Below are 11936 nucleotides of genomic sequence, written 5' to 3'. Positions count from 1 at the left end.
ATAAGAATATTGCTATAATTATAAAACAAAAAAGAAAAGATTATGAATATAAAATAACAAATCTATATAATATTTACTTATTTATCTATGAAAACATATTTGTAAAATAAATTAATAGCTCAAAACACGAGTCCAGCTCTTCACACTGATATAATACTATATTAAAACTATACATTTACTATTAAAATCTAAATATTTCTAAATTTCCGCTACATTGGCGTTAAGATTAAAGTCATTCAAGAATTCATTGTCCATAAAAAAAGGGGTTCTTGTCCCCCTGACACACATGTGTACTGACTTAATTATTTCAAAAGATAATCGAGTTCTAATCCATGTTATAGTACTTGCATATGTGTCCCCTGTCTTCTTGGTTAATTTCTCAGTAAGGTGCTTTAGAAAAATCTGGCATTCTGCCCCCATTCCTCCATTTGTACCAAAAACTAAGGGCGTAAAAGTTCCCATATCGACATCGATTACTCTTTGCTGGTACTTTCTCTTTTTTTCGCTTTCTTGATCCTTGAAGATTGTAGAAGTGGATTTGTTTTGTATGCTCTTGGAATTGACATGCGATACTCTTACATCAAAAAATGCAGTTACTCCCTGTGCCCAAAACGATCCAGCTTTGATGTCGAGCCTTGCATCCTGACTTGTGCTAGTAGATTTTAGATTAAATTGTTCGCCATCCAATGGGATAAGCTGTAGCTCCTTTTGAACGTTGTTGCAAACCTTGTTTAAAAGTATGGCAAGTAGATCACGGACATTGTCATGCCTTTGTGCAACAAATCCTCCCTTTTTACAAGATAGTACATGGCTTACCGAAAAGGTTGTACCACAAGCGCAGGTACTTGGTAAACCCGATAACGGTATATTATAACGCAGACAAAGAGAATCTCTGAATTCTTGTTTATTCAAAGTAAGTCCCTGTTCTTTAATTGGTATCGCATTGAGCCATGAGCTTGCTCCTTTGTCTCTTGCTTGGGTTACTTGACGGAGTATGTCAGGTGGTAATGCTGCATCGATTTCATCCATTTTCGATTTAGAGATTTCAGCTTTTAGTGATTGATGTTGTTTTTTCACATCTTCTGTGGTCGTATACATCGTTTTGTTCTGCGTTTTAATAGCCTCAGTGTGTGAAGCTGTTATTAGAAGTGATGCCGCATATTGCTGTGGAGCCTCTTCTTTTAGTGCAGGCATCCCTAAGCCTCCTTCCGCAGGGGATAAGGTAAAAAGCCTACTCAGCTCTTCAGGTAGTGGTTCCTTTTGACCAAAAAGCGTTGGAAGAAGCATTTCATTTATCACATTATCAACAGGATCAGTATAGTCCTCAAAAGATTCAATTGTTCGCATGAAGTATGTAAACTTGGATTTGTATCCCTTTGTAAATGCGATATAGGCCGATTGTGGCTGGCACCTTGCAATCTCTGAGAGGGTTTGTAATTCTTCTTTCCACTTGTAGATTTTCTCGTTGCAAAATTGGTCTTTATAGATCTTTGATCCAATAACAGCTCCAAGGTGACGTTTGCCTTCGCTTGTGACGTTAACCTCTTCTCCAAATACCTGTTTCGCTTCCAAAGCCAAAGCTTCCGACTTCACGATCAACCAGCTTTTGGACCCATTAACAATATATCCATACTTTTTGCCCTCTTGTTCCAGGCTTTTATACCAATTAAATAAAGAGACAATTCTTCCTGCTCCCGCAAAATCATCAGCTAACCACACCTGCTTTACATCAGGAATAAAAGTTCTTAAAGTTTGAATTATTGTGGATGTATTTACCGAATACCATGGCATGGCTAATGGGTCGTCTTGTGTGGTACCCTCCTGAGATAGGATCTCTCCACCACCACACATAAACAACCTGGAAGGGCTTCTGTAAGTATTAATTACGTACAAGGATATTTCTTTACAGGTAATCCGGATATTATGCATAGCTACTGACCGGTTCATCTGATTGAAGGCGTTACTTGCATCGATCAGTAGTACTGCATCTGTATCCTCTTCACTAAAGATCTGGCTCATTGCATGAATAGCGGCTTCGGCCCCTCCACTGTGTCCAGCACAAACTTGTAGGGGACCTGCTGCTTGTTTTAGTTCTTCTTTAAAGAATGCAGACACTGTTTTACCGATAATTCGCCGTAGAACTTCTCCTACTCCTATGGGTAGAATTCCGGGATTCTTATCCAAAGGTATGAGCCTGCATGCGGTGTAGCTCTCTAGCAGGATTGGATGGTATGAAGATTTTAATAGATTTCTGGTCATAATTACTATTTCTTCTCTCAGTAGTTTTCCTTCGGCTTTAAAATTCTTTGAACAGAGTACTCTTCTGTAAAGTTCGGCATCCATTCCTGAAGGTCCGGCAGATCCTCTTGTCCTCATTGCTGCATTGTAGATCATTTGTTCATCGATCAAGTCAAAGATACCATGAGGATTAGGTTTCAGGGGACCATTCAAGAGGCTTTCATCTTCGATGTCAGCAGCTGAAGGATGTTTCTCTTTGAGCTCCTCTAAGACTTCGGGTGATAAAGTAAGGACACCTGTAGATGTCTCTCTGTCAAGAAGTTTTATAGCGGCTGATAGCTTTCCTTGCATAACTAGATTGGCGAATACTTTGGATATATCTTCCATAGATCTTGCTTTCCTCGTCTTGCTAAACCTGCTCTGTATGAACCTTATTTCTTTCAACAGGAGAGATAGATCCCCCGCTCTCCATAAGGACAACCTCCGTTCAATAGCCTCACTGTGTTCCTTGCTTTTGGATGTCGCTGAGGGTTTTTGTAGAATCAACGTTGGGAGCACCATAAAGGCTTTCAAGGCAATATAATTTAGATCTGTATTAGAATTGAATTGCTTTAGCCAATACGTCAATTCGGTTATGAAATTCTTGCCTGCTTTACCCGATGGTATATTGAAGATATTTCGTTTAAAATGAACAATTTCATCGTAGATGTCCTGGATTTGTTTACAGAACTGTTCTTGAGTTATGGTCCCCCAACTTTTCTCTTTTATTTTAGAGGGAAGCACATCAAAGTCAGGTAGATTTGGCTGAATTTTGCTTGAGGTTTTTCCTTCTTTGTCGAGAAATGCCTCAGGGGATTGCAATACACTAGTATGCAAATTCGGTGTCGGTCTTGGTTGATTAGCTGCATATTCGTCCTCATTTCGTTCGATATTTTCGATATTTTCTTCGGTTTCTTGTGTTAAAATCGTCATATTAGAGCAATTATGTGTGTTTTGCAGTCTTGAGGCTTGATCTCTCAGGTTTTGGCCGGTTAAATCAAGGCCTCCATAGCCTTTCTCTTCCCATAGCTCTGCCATTATTTGAATGTAGCCTTTCTTTCTGCCATTTTGGTTAAGCGGTGGATAATTCGAAGATATTATTTCGAATGCTCTTTCCTTACATTCTAAAACATCTCTGTTCATTCCCTCTGTCCATTTCGTTCGTTTTCCTTTCCTTGACATTTCCTTTCAGGGTCAATTAACAACAGAAAAATTAAAGAGCACCCCAGAGCTAGAAGACACGTCCTCACCTCCAGGCGCCATGAGCAAAAATTAAATAATTTAAAAAAAAAAAAAAAAATTGCTTTAAATAAAGCTTTATTACATCAAAGAAAGCTATGAATATCAAATTGGAGTGTAATTGTTTTGACATTTCAGCTGGGATAACGAGAGCTAGAGAGAAAGCTTCAAACAAAATTAGAAGCTTCCGTGTTGAAGTAATGTCATTTTCAAGTTAAGGAATAGCGTGCAGAACGTCCAAAAGTTATTTGAACTTGCCGCAAGTTATTAAAACTAAGTTTGAATACGGCCACAAGCAATATAACTTAACGCAAATAAAAAATATAAATCGATTAAATGAGATTAAATTGAATTAAATATTCTAAAGATGCATCTAGCCTAAGATTTTGTCGTTGTTTCCATCATTAAACTCCTTATTAATATTTTCCCCGCGTTTTTTGTTTTGTTTTTGTATTTTGTGTACGTGTTTGTGTGTGCTTTATGGCATTGTGTGGTGTGGGATACTATCCGAACTATTAGTAAATGTAAGAGACGATGAAGGACCTTCATGCTCTTTTTGCAAATGTTGCTCATTAAAAAATATTTATGTGGCTGTCAAGATATACCCAGGACCATAGTATTAACTACGCTTGTAAACTTACTTGATCGATCCTTTTCACGACACACGAATCTTCGAACTCGACAGGCGGGAAATTCCTCGTTAATGCAATGAATAATTTTCAAACTTTCTGTTGAAGGAATCCAAGTAGATTATATAGCAATCGACTTGGAAGAATTCGAAAAATCTTTTAACAACTATCTTTAAATGTGTGCCGAGCGATAGAACTGTTAATACAAGGTTGTCAAAGGAGGAAGCAGCTGAATCCTGTTGCCCTTACACTTATCGTTAGAACTGAAGCCAAAGTAAGAGGTACGTGTTGCGCATGCTCAGTTAGTAGATCTGTTAGTAGATCTTCTCCCCTTTAAGAAAATCTACGGTATATTGAATTCGATTATGGCTTAATTAGATGTAATGAAACGAGATTTGAGAACTTGGTATAAATTTTTTTATTTATTTTCTGATATTTAATTTTTCATTTTTCTGACTTTGATAATGATGGATAAATAATGGTTGCTTGTGAAATCCATGGCGAGCAAGAGACTTGATGGCGAGTAAATCGTTTGTCACACACAATTAAAACTTTATCAAAAATTAAAGCGTTTCTTCTACGTGTAATTTAAAAAAAGACTTTATTCAGTTCTTAGATTTGAAGAAAATGATAATGAACGAAATTAAGTCAAAAATTAAAGCGGGAAAAATATTACAGAACGAAAAATTAAAATTTGTTCAAATTGTACTTCAAAATTGTTTCAAATGGTTTGTACTTTGATGGACGCAAAAAGTAGTTGCTTTCATTTTGTATTTTCTCCACGGTCACGTAGGGAAATCGGCACTCGAAACTCATTCCAATTTTATAAGTATGATTAATGATTTGTCAAAGTGAATTAATTGAAGTACTGTATGTTTGATGGATTGTTTTTGTTAACTAGTAGATATTGATAACTTTCATTAGAAGTGAAAAACTTTTGGACGCCAAAAAAGATTATACCGACTTCACACTTTACACTTTCAACTACCTTGTATCTTAATAGCGAAACGAAAGCACTGTCGGATGGAGAGATCGAGGGCCAAAAGAAAGAAAGAAAGAAGGAAAGAAAGAAGGAAAGAAGGAAAGAAGAAAGAAGGAAAGAAGGAAAGAAGGAAAGAAGGAAAGAAGGAAGAAGAAAGAAGAAAGAGGAAGAAGGAAGAAGAAAGAAGGAATAAGGAAAAAGAAGAGGCCCGAAGAACGAATCCCGCCCTCCCCTCCTCCCCCCTCGCCTCCGAACGCCTCCCTACCCTCACACGCGAAAAAGAACCCGAAAGAAAGAAAAAGCATGGTAAAAAGACACTATACGAATAACACACAAAGATTATATTTGCGTTTAGAGCCAGAAAGTAAATATTTCCTTTTAATATTCAAAAATTGTATTTTAATATGCATACGAAGCTTCTGACTGCTGTTCTAATGATTGTCGCCCTTTCCTGGACTTGTTTGCCAAAATATTGGTGTAATATGTAATTTTCTTTGGATTTCCATCCTTCAACTTCCATTTTTTTAAATCAAATTTTCCTTTTCACATTGAAATCATTCCTTTCATAAATCTCCCTCACTTTGGCAGTACTTAATATTCTCTTGTTTGGCATCTAAACATTTCCCCCAAATTTAATTCTCCTTCAGGTTAATTTTCCTGAAGAATTCTATTCTTTTTTTCTTCCCAATTTAAGCCTCTATTCAAATATCTTTTTCCCCCACATTCAATCCCTTTATTTCAAGAAGCAACTCCCTACCAACTTCTATCTTAATTTATCTACTTTTCTTGTTTCCTTTCAGTCATTGACTGATGAATGTCACTTTTACGAAATATCCCAAAACCACAATTTGAACGCTAAGAATTAATCTATTTGTCTTTTTCATTTGAAGTGTTTTAATTTTTTTTTTTTTTTTTTTTTGGCGATGAATATCTGTCGTTACTTCTAGATTGTTAAAAACAATAAGCATTACAATACTCTCTTTTGTCTTTGCTTCTATTTTCGTTTGCTTTACTGCTTTTACATTAGCTTTAAAGCCGATTGTTTTCATTGATGCAGGTTTGTTTATCTTGAGGAGCTAGTTTGACTCAAAACGTTTAACGGGTTTCGTTTATCCCTAGACACAAACTTCAGATATACTTGCGATCTAATTCCCTGAATATCTTATCCTAGAAATGTCTTAACATCTGGGAACAGCATGCAGTTTAGCTATCTTTCAGTTTATTGATATTTTCATATACATTTCATTTGGTATATTGATGTTATTCTAGCATCCCACGTAGTCGAGATAGCAGGCAATACAAACAAAATAAATAAATAAATAAATAATTTTTTTTTTAAATTTACTTTGTAATTTCATCTTCGAGCTAGTCAACTTCAACCTGTCTGCTTGAACTTCGTTCCTCGCACAATTGCTTTTCTATGAGTTTGACCAAAAATTACCCTAAAATAGAGACCTAATTAATGACGGCTCCACTGTCGGTCTCCGCTCCGCCGGATCTTAGCCTCGAAAGAAGGGGTCGCCGATCTTAATTAAGGAAAACTTTTCTTCTCAGAAGCCATTTTCCTCCTTCCTTCCTATTCCATTTCCTATTTTATTTATTCTTTCTACACCTATTTGTATCCGGTTTCGTATACGTTTTGTGCAAGTCCGATATTTTTTGAAAATTTGAACAACATCAAGTGGAAATAATAAATGAAACTTGTACTTCAATGTTAAAGCTATCAAAAATACTAATGAGAGTTGCTTTAACAACAAACACTGTAGTAAGATAGAAAAAAAAAATACTGAATATCGTACTATTACACATCGAAAAACTTCGTGAAAGAATTTTAAAAACATCTTGTAAACATTGAAGGGGAAAAATAAAGGAAGAAAGAAGGAAAGAAATGCAAATGCGACATCATCTGTTAGTCCTAATTATAGTCAATATTTAATGTAATTACGAAAATGTAATTACGAACTTTTTTGGAAAAATAAAGCATTTCATCTGAAAACAAACATCGTACGAGATAATAAACTTTGAAATTTTATCGAATCCAGAAAACTTCTGGTGAGCTGATCAAAACAATGAGAACGCGGCTCGGTCACAGGTTTTATACGAATTAAGCGCGTCTTTTCGAAGTGGAAAAACCAGAAAACCAAAGAGGGCTAGAAAATAAAACCATTCGATTCAAGGGAGAGACCTAGCAATCTCTTCTCACATTTGTGATGCCAAATTAAGGAATCGAACTCAATCGAGACCCCAGAAGCGAGAGGCGAGTGTATGGCGCCGCTGCCGCTTTATTGCCGATTCCCCAATAACTCATTCCGCTTAATCTTCAGTGTTAGAGTAACATTTCTAATAGTTTCGGATCTAAAGCATGAACCAACTATAAACGTCTACAAGTCGCAGATTCAATTCCCGAATTTTTTTTGTGTGTGGCCGATAAAAATTTACAAAGTTTTCTTCGTTTTCATGTACATTAATAGCATCAATTAAGAGAGCTTATTCTAATGAATCTATACTTGATGCATCAAGTATTAGTGATAACTAATTTATTGCAAGATACAATCATGCATATGTTGTTTCTTGTTTAACGGGCTCACCTTTTCGACTGTCTTGTATGTAGTTAGCTCTCAGCGGCGAAGCCCAGTTCTATATCAATCTGCAGCCAACCAATCGATTACGCAAGTCACATCTTGAAGGTCGCGGTCTCTTTTAACGACTTTATGTAAATTACATCCGGGATGTTTGGTTTCTTTGGTGAACCAACATCATGTGATGGCCACTGATTGGCTGAACTGAATGTAAAGTACATCCGGGATGTTAGGTTTCTATGGTGAGCCACCATCATGTGATGGCCACTGATTGGCTGAACTGAACAAATGATTTTAGTTGATGCCATGCAAATCGGTGAAATATCATCATGGAACTTTTGGCGATGCAACGAAAATGCTTCTGATCACGGATTGGTTAATAGTAACCGGAAGTGCGTGCACGAGATAACCTGGTATTAAATCAAGGGGGAAGACGCTGAATAGGGGGTGGCTATAAACAGACAAAAAAGGCAAGGCAATAATGTTGTTCAACAGTTACATTATCAGTCAGTTTGGTTCATTATACTGAGCTGATATCATTATCCTGTCATCAATTATCTACATTCAGTTTGTCAAGTTTTAAGGATTTGGTAGTATGGATAAACTACTTTTGATAATCGATTGTGATGATTATACGCCAAAGAACTGTCCATTGATTCATTAGTATCATTCCACTGTGCCAAAATTCATCGACCAGCGGGGACTTTAGATATAAGTTAAAAGAACCAAAGTTCTGTCTTATTAGTCCTATGCCAGGATTTCCTGTAAGTCTAACTAAAATTCCTTATCCTAGCCTGTAACAAACTTTGGGCTGATCTAAGTCAAGGAACGGCAAACTCACAGATCAAACCCTGGAACAACCTAGCTTTGGGCTGATCTGTAAAGTTAGGACAAGCCTAACTCACAGATCTAGCCCCTAGCCCTGAAGCAGCCTGGCTGATTTAAGTCAGGACACGACAAACTTACACATCGAGCCCTGAAACAACCTGTGTGTTGACCCCACCAGCGGTGCTCGAGTTCATATTGATTACTGAATGCCGAGGCATTGTCAAGGACACCATTCTTTGCAGAGCACCGACGTTATTCTGACCAGTGGTGGCATTCATGTTCGTTGCATGCGAGGGTTCAATATTATTGACATTTAACCGCTGAGAGCGGAATGTGAGTTGAAACATCTTGATGAACTCTTTCTTGAAAGATCGGTTGAGAAGGCCGTAAATGAGTGGGTTAATAGAACTGCTTGCGTAACCCATTAACAGATAAAACAAATAAACCTGTCTAGGATGGTGCATGGTATGGTGCGTGAACGTGTCCAGCATATCGATAACAGCGACGGGCGTCCAACAGGCTACGAACCCAAGGACAGCAGCGAAAAGGGGCTTGGTGATGGTAATTTCTTCTACATTCATGGACAGACCGCAGCCTCTAGATACAAAGTTGTTACGTTGGTTGGCCATCAATCCGTTTTTGTGGTTTTTCACTTTAACGTAGATTCTGTAGTAGCAGAATAAAGTTATAAGTGCGGGGATAGCAATGTAGAAGATCTTGAGGAAGATAGTGTAGATGTAGGCGGCTAGTGGAGTAGAGTAGTTGAGGTACGAAAGCACTTTCCCGTAGTGGAATGAATAGTTAGCAAAGCCGATGATCAACGGCAGACACGGGCCGAGCGTAGCAAGAATCATGATTATGACCAACGATAGAACAGTCCTATAAAGAGAAAAGTACTTCCGGAACAATACCGGCTTGACAATCCGGTAAAACCGGTTTATTGCCATTGCTGTCATGAGTTGAAGCGAGGCGATGGGCAAGGAGAAGGCAAACGATCCTTGAAAATGTGTAACGACTCTCCCGTGCGGGAAATTTCCGGTGATAAAGGCTTCGATTGACAACGGCATACAGATAGTCGCCATTAAAATATCAAGCACAGCCAAGGCAATGATGTACAAGTTAGGAACGGTACGCAACTTCTTGCTTCGATACACGGCCAAGCAAACCATGAGGTTGCCTAGCAACGCTGTGACGGTGATCAAAATTGTGGCAACCGTTTCCAAGACAACAAGAGCTGGCCTTCGAGCAAGCATTTTTTTCTGGTATTCCTCTGTATTAAACATCTTGTTCTTCTCGTCTTTTATGATTACTAAAGGAAAAAGAGTATATAAGTTATATTTGATAAACTCTCAAGTTTTTGTCGCAACGCTCTAAATAGATTTTGATTTCTGAATTCTAAATTTTAAGTTGTTTTTTTTTTTTTTTTTTTTTTTTTTTTTGGAAAAACTTGTGCAACCTCTATAGTTCGATTTATGATTCAAAAACCTTAATTTTGAGAGATTTTTCATTTTGGAAAATCTGGAACCGTACATAGCTGGAATGGACTGGACTTCGATAAACTGGATCGTGTGGATCGTGTGGATCGTGATAACATTTTCATGCCGAATTTGCAGTTTTTAGTTGATAATTTTATTTCAACATTCATTACTAGAAAGTTTAGGCTTAAAATTTTTGAGAAAATGAAGGTTTTAAAATATTAACATTTTCACGAAGTTCACATTTATCTAAAGGTTTGTCCATCATAAAGATAAAAAACTCCCAACCTACTGTGAAGAAACGTTGACATTGAGATATGACAAAAGGTTTTTTGTAAATCTGTAAATGTTGTGGACAATGAGATATCTCCGGCGAAAGCTTTTTTATACAATAACTAAAAAATTTCTCGCGCGCTGATTTCTTATTTTTTGACATCAAAAGGAGGACGGACAGATAAAGCTGACGTCAACGAGCGTGCGCTTTTTCCGTTGGTCGTTTTGATCACCAAAGATGAGAAGTAGTTTTATCGTTTTTGTTATTGTAAAAAAACAAAGACATTAGTTTTTTATGCGTGTTCTCTTATTGACGATAAATTTCCTAATGACATTGTCAAAGTAGTATGCGGATCCACTCGGCGGATCTACTTTGGCAATGTGATGACGAAATTTATCGTTAATAAGAGGACAGACACATAAAAAACTGATGTCTCTTTGTCAAACAGCGGTTTTCCATATTATTCTAACTCAGGCATTCCAACGTCTTGTTGTGAATTGAATTAAATTCACTGCCGCCAGTCAAGAACATAAAAGTTCCGACCGATCATTTTTGATTGACGGCAGCGATGCGATTTCAGCGTGCAGCTCGCAATTAACTACCGAATATGCTCACTTACTCACTTCTCTGATAGACTTGTATATAGTTTGCTCTCGGTGGCGAAACTCGGCTCTGAATCAATCTGAAGTCAACTAATAGTCCACAAGTTCTCTTAAGGATTTTCTTTTTTAACGACTTTATGTAAATTACATCCGGGATGTTTGGTTTCCATGGTGATCCATTACTGGTTGGTTGAAAATATTTTTTCTTGATTGATCAAATCATCGATTGGATCTAGTCAATGAAATCCTACACATATCATTACTTTTAAATTTTGATAAAATGTTTATCAATAGTTTCATCAAGCGCTTAATGATATCGTGAAATGGAAAAACAAAGGAAGAAAGATTATCATCAACGCACGGTCGTCGACACCCGGCTCAAAATCATAAGAATATTGTCCAATGGTTGTGTGAAATCATGGTTCATTATCAGTGAAGTAGATAGATGTCGTTTGCTCACTCCTTTTCTCAATCACCTCCATGAATCAGGATAATCTTGATCATCTTGATAACATATCGTTCGTTATGAATTAATGACGGAAGAAATGTTCGTTCATTCATTCATCCATCCATCCTCCCAAAACATTCTATTCTATAGTCCTATGCCATACGTCTATTTATCCATCCATTTTCCCACCCATCGTACATGTGCCTTATGGTAAATATAAATTTTTGGTTAATTTTAGTGTTGATTGTATGGTGTAAATCACGTATTTTGCAAGGAAACGAAATTCTTGGTATCTTTGAGCAACTCTTGATTACTTCCAACTGTTGTTGTTTGTTCGATAAAGCGTAATAAAATGTTAGTTAAAAGGTTAGTTAAACGATTAAAAGGTTAGTTAGACATCTCCATTGATTCGAGGGTTTTTAGCTAGGTTATACGTGAGGACAACAGCGGTGCCCTGACTTAGTCAGTCAGCCTAGAGGTTGTTTCAGGGTTTGATCTGTGAGTTAGCCATGCTCTGATTTAGATCAGCCCAGAGGTTGTTTCAGGGTTTGATCTGTGAATTAGCCATGCCCTGACTTAGATCAGCCCAGAGGTTGTTTCAGG

At 37.2% G+C, this 11936-nt stretch overlaps 2 protein-coding genes across 2 annotated transcripts; both read right to left on the bottom strand.

Annotated features, from left to right (window-relative positions):
- Nucleotides 1-8: 8 nt before the first annotated feature.
- Nucleotides 9-3513, bottom strand: LOC148904890 (uncharacterized). Its single transcript, XM_089025280.1, has one exon. It carries the CDS (start codon nucleotides 3457-3459, stop codon nucleotides 199-201), a length of 3261 nt encoding a protein of 1086 aa, XP_088881406.1. The 5' UTR covers nucleotides 3460-3513; the 3' UTR covers nucleotides 9-198.
- A 4186-nt stretch (nucleotides 3514-7699) lies between these two features.
- LOC116293787 (melatonin receptor type 1B-B-like) lies at nucleotides 7700-9823 on the bottom strand. Its single transcript, XM_031701260.2, has one exon. The coding sequence runs from the start codon at nucleotides 9815-9817 to the stop codon at nucleotides 8669-8671; it is 1149 nt and encodes a 382-aa protein (XP_031557120.2). The 5' UTR covers nucleotides 9818-9823; the 3' UTR covers nucleotides 7700-8668.
- Between the last annotated feature and the right edge of the window lie 2113 nt (nucleotides 9824-11936).

The sequence above is a fragment of the Actinia tenebrosa genome, unplaced genomic scaffold (assembly GCF_029948245.1).
Source record: "Actinia tenebrosa isolate PJP-AT-01 unplaced genomic scaffold, QUT_ActTen_1.0 PGA_scaffold9__36_contigs__length_13948895, whole genome shotgun sequence".
Taxonomy (NCBI): Eukaryota; Metazoa; Cnidaria; class Anthozoa; order Actiniaria; family Actiniidae; genus Actinia; species Actinia tenebrosa.
This window is presented reverse-complemented; position numbering and strand designations above follow the sequence as displayed.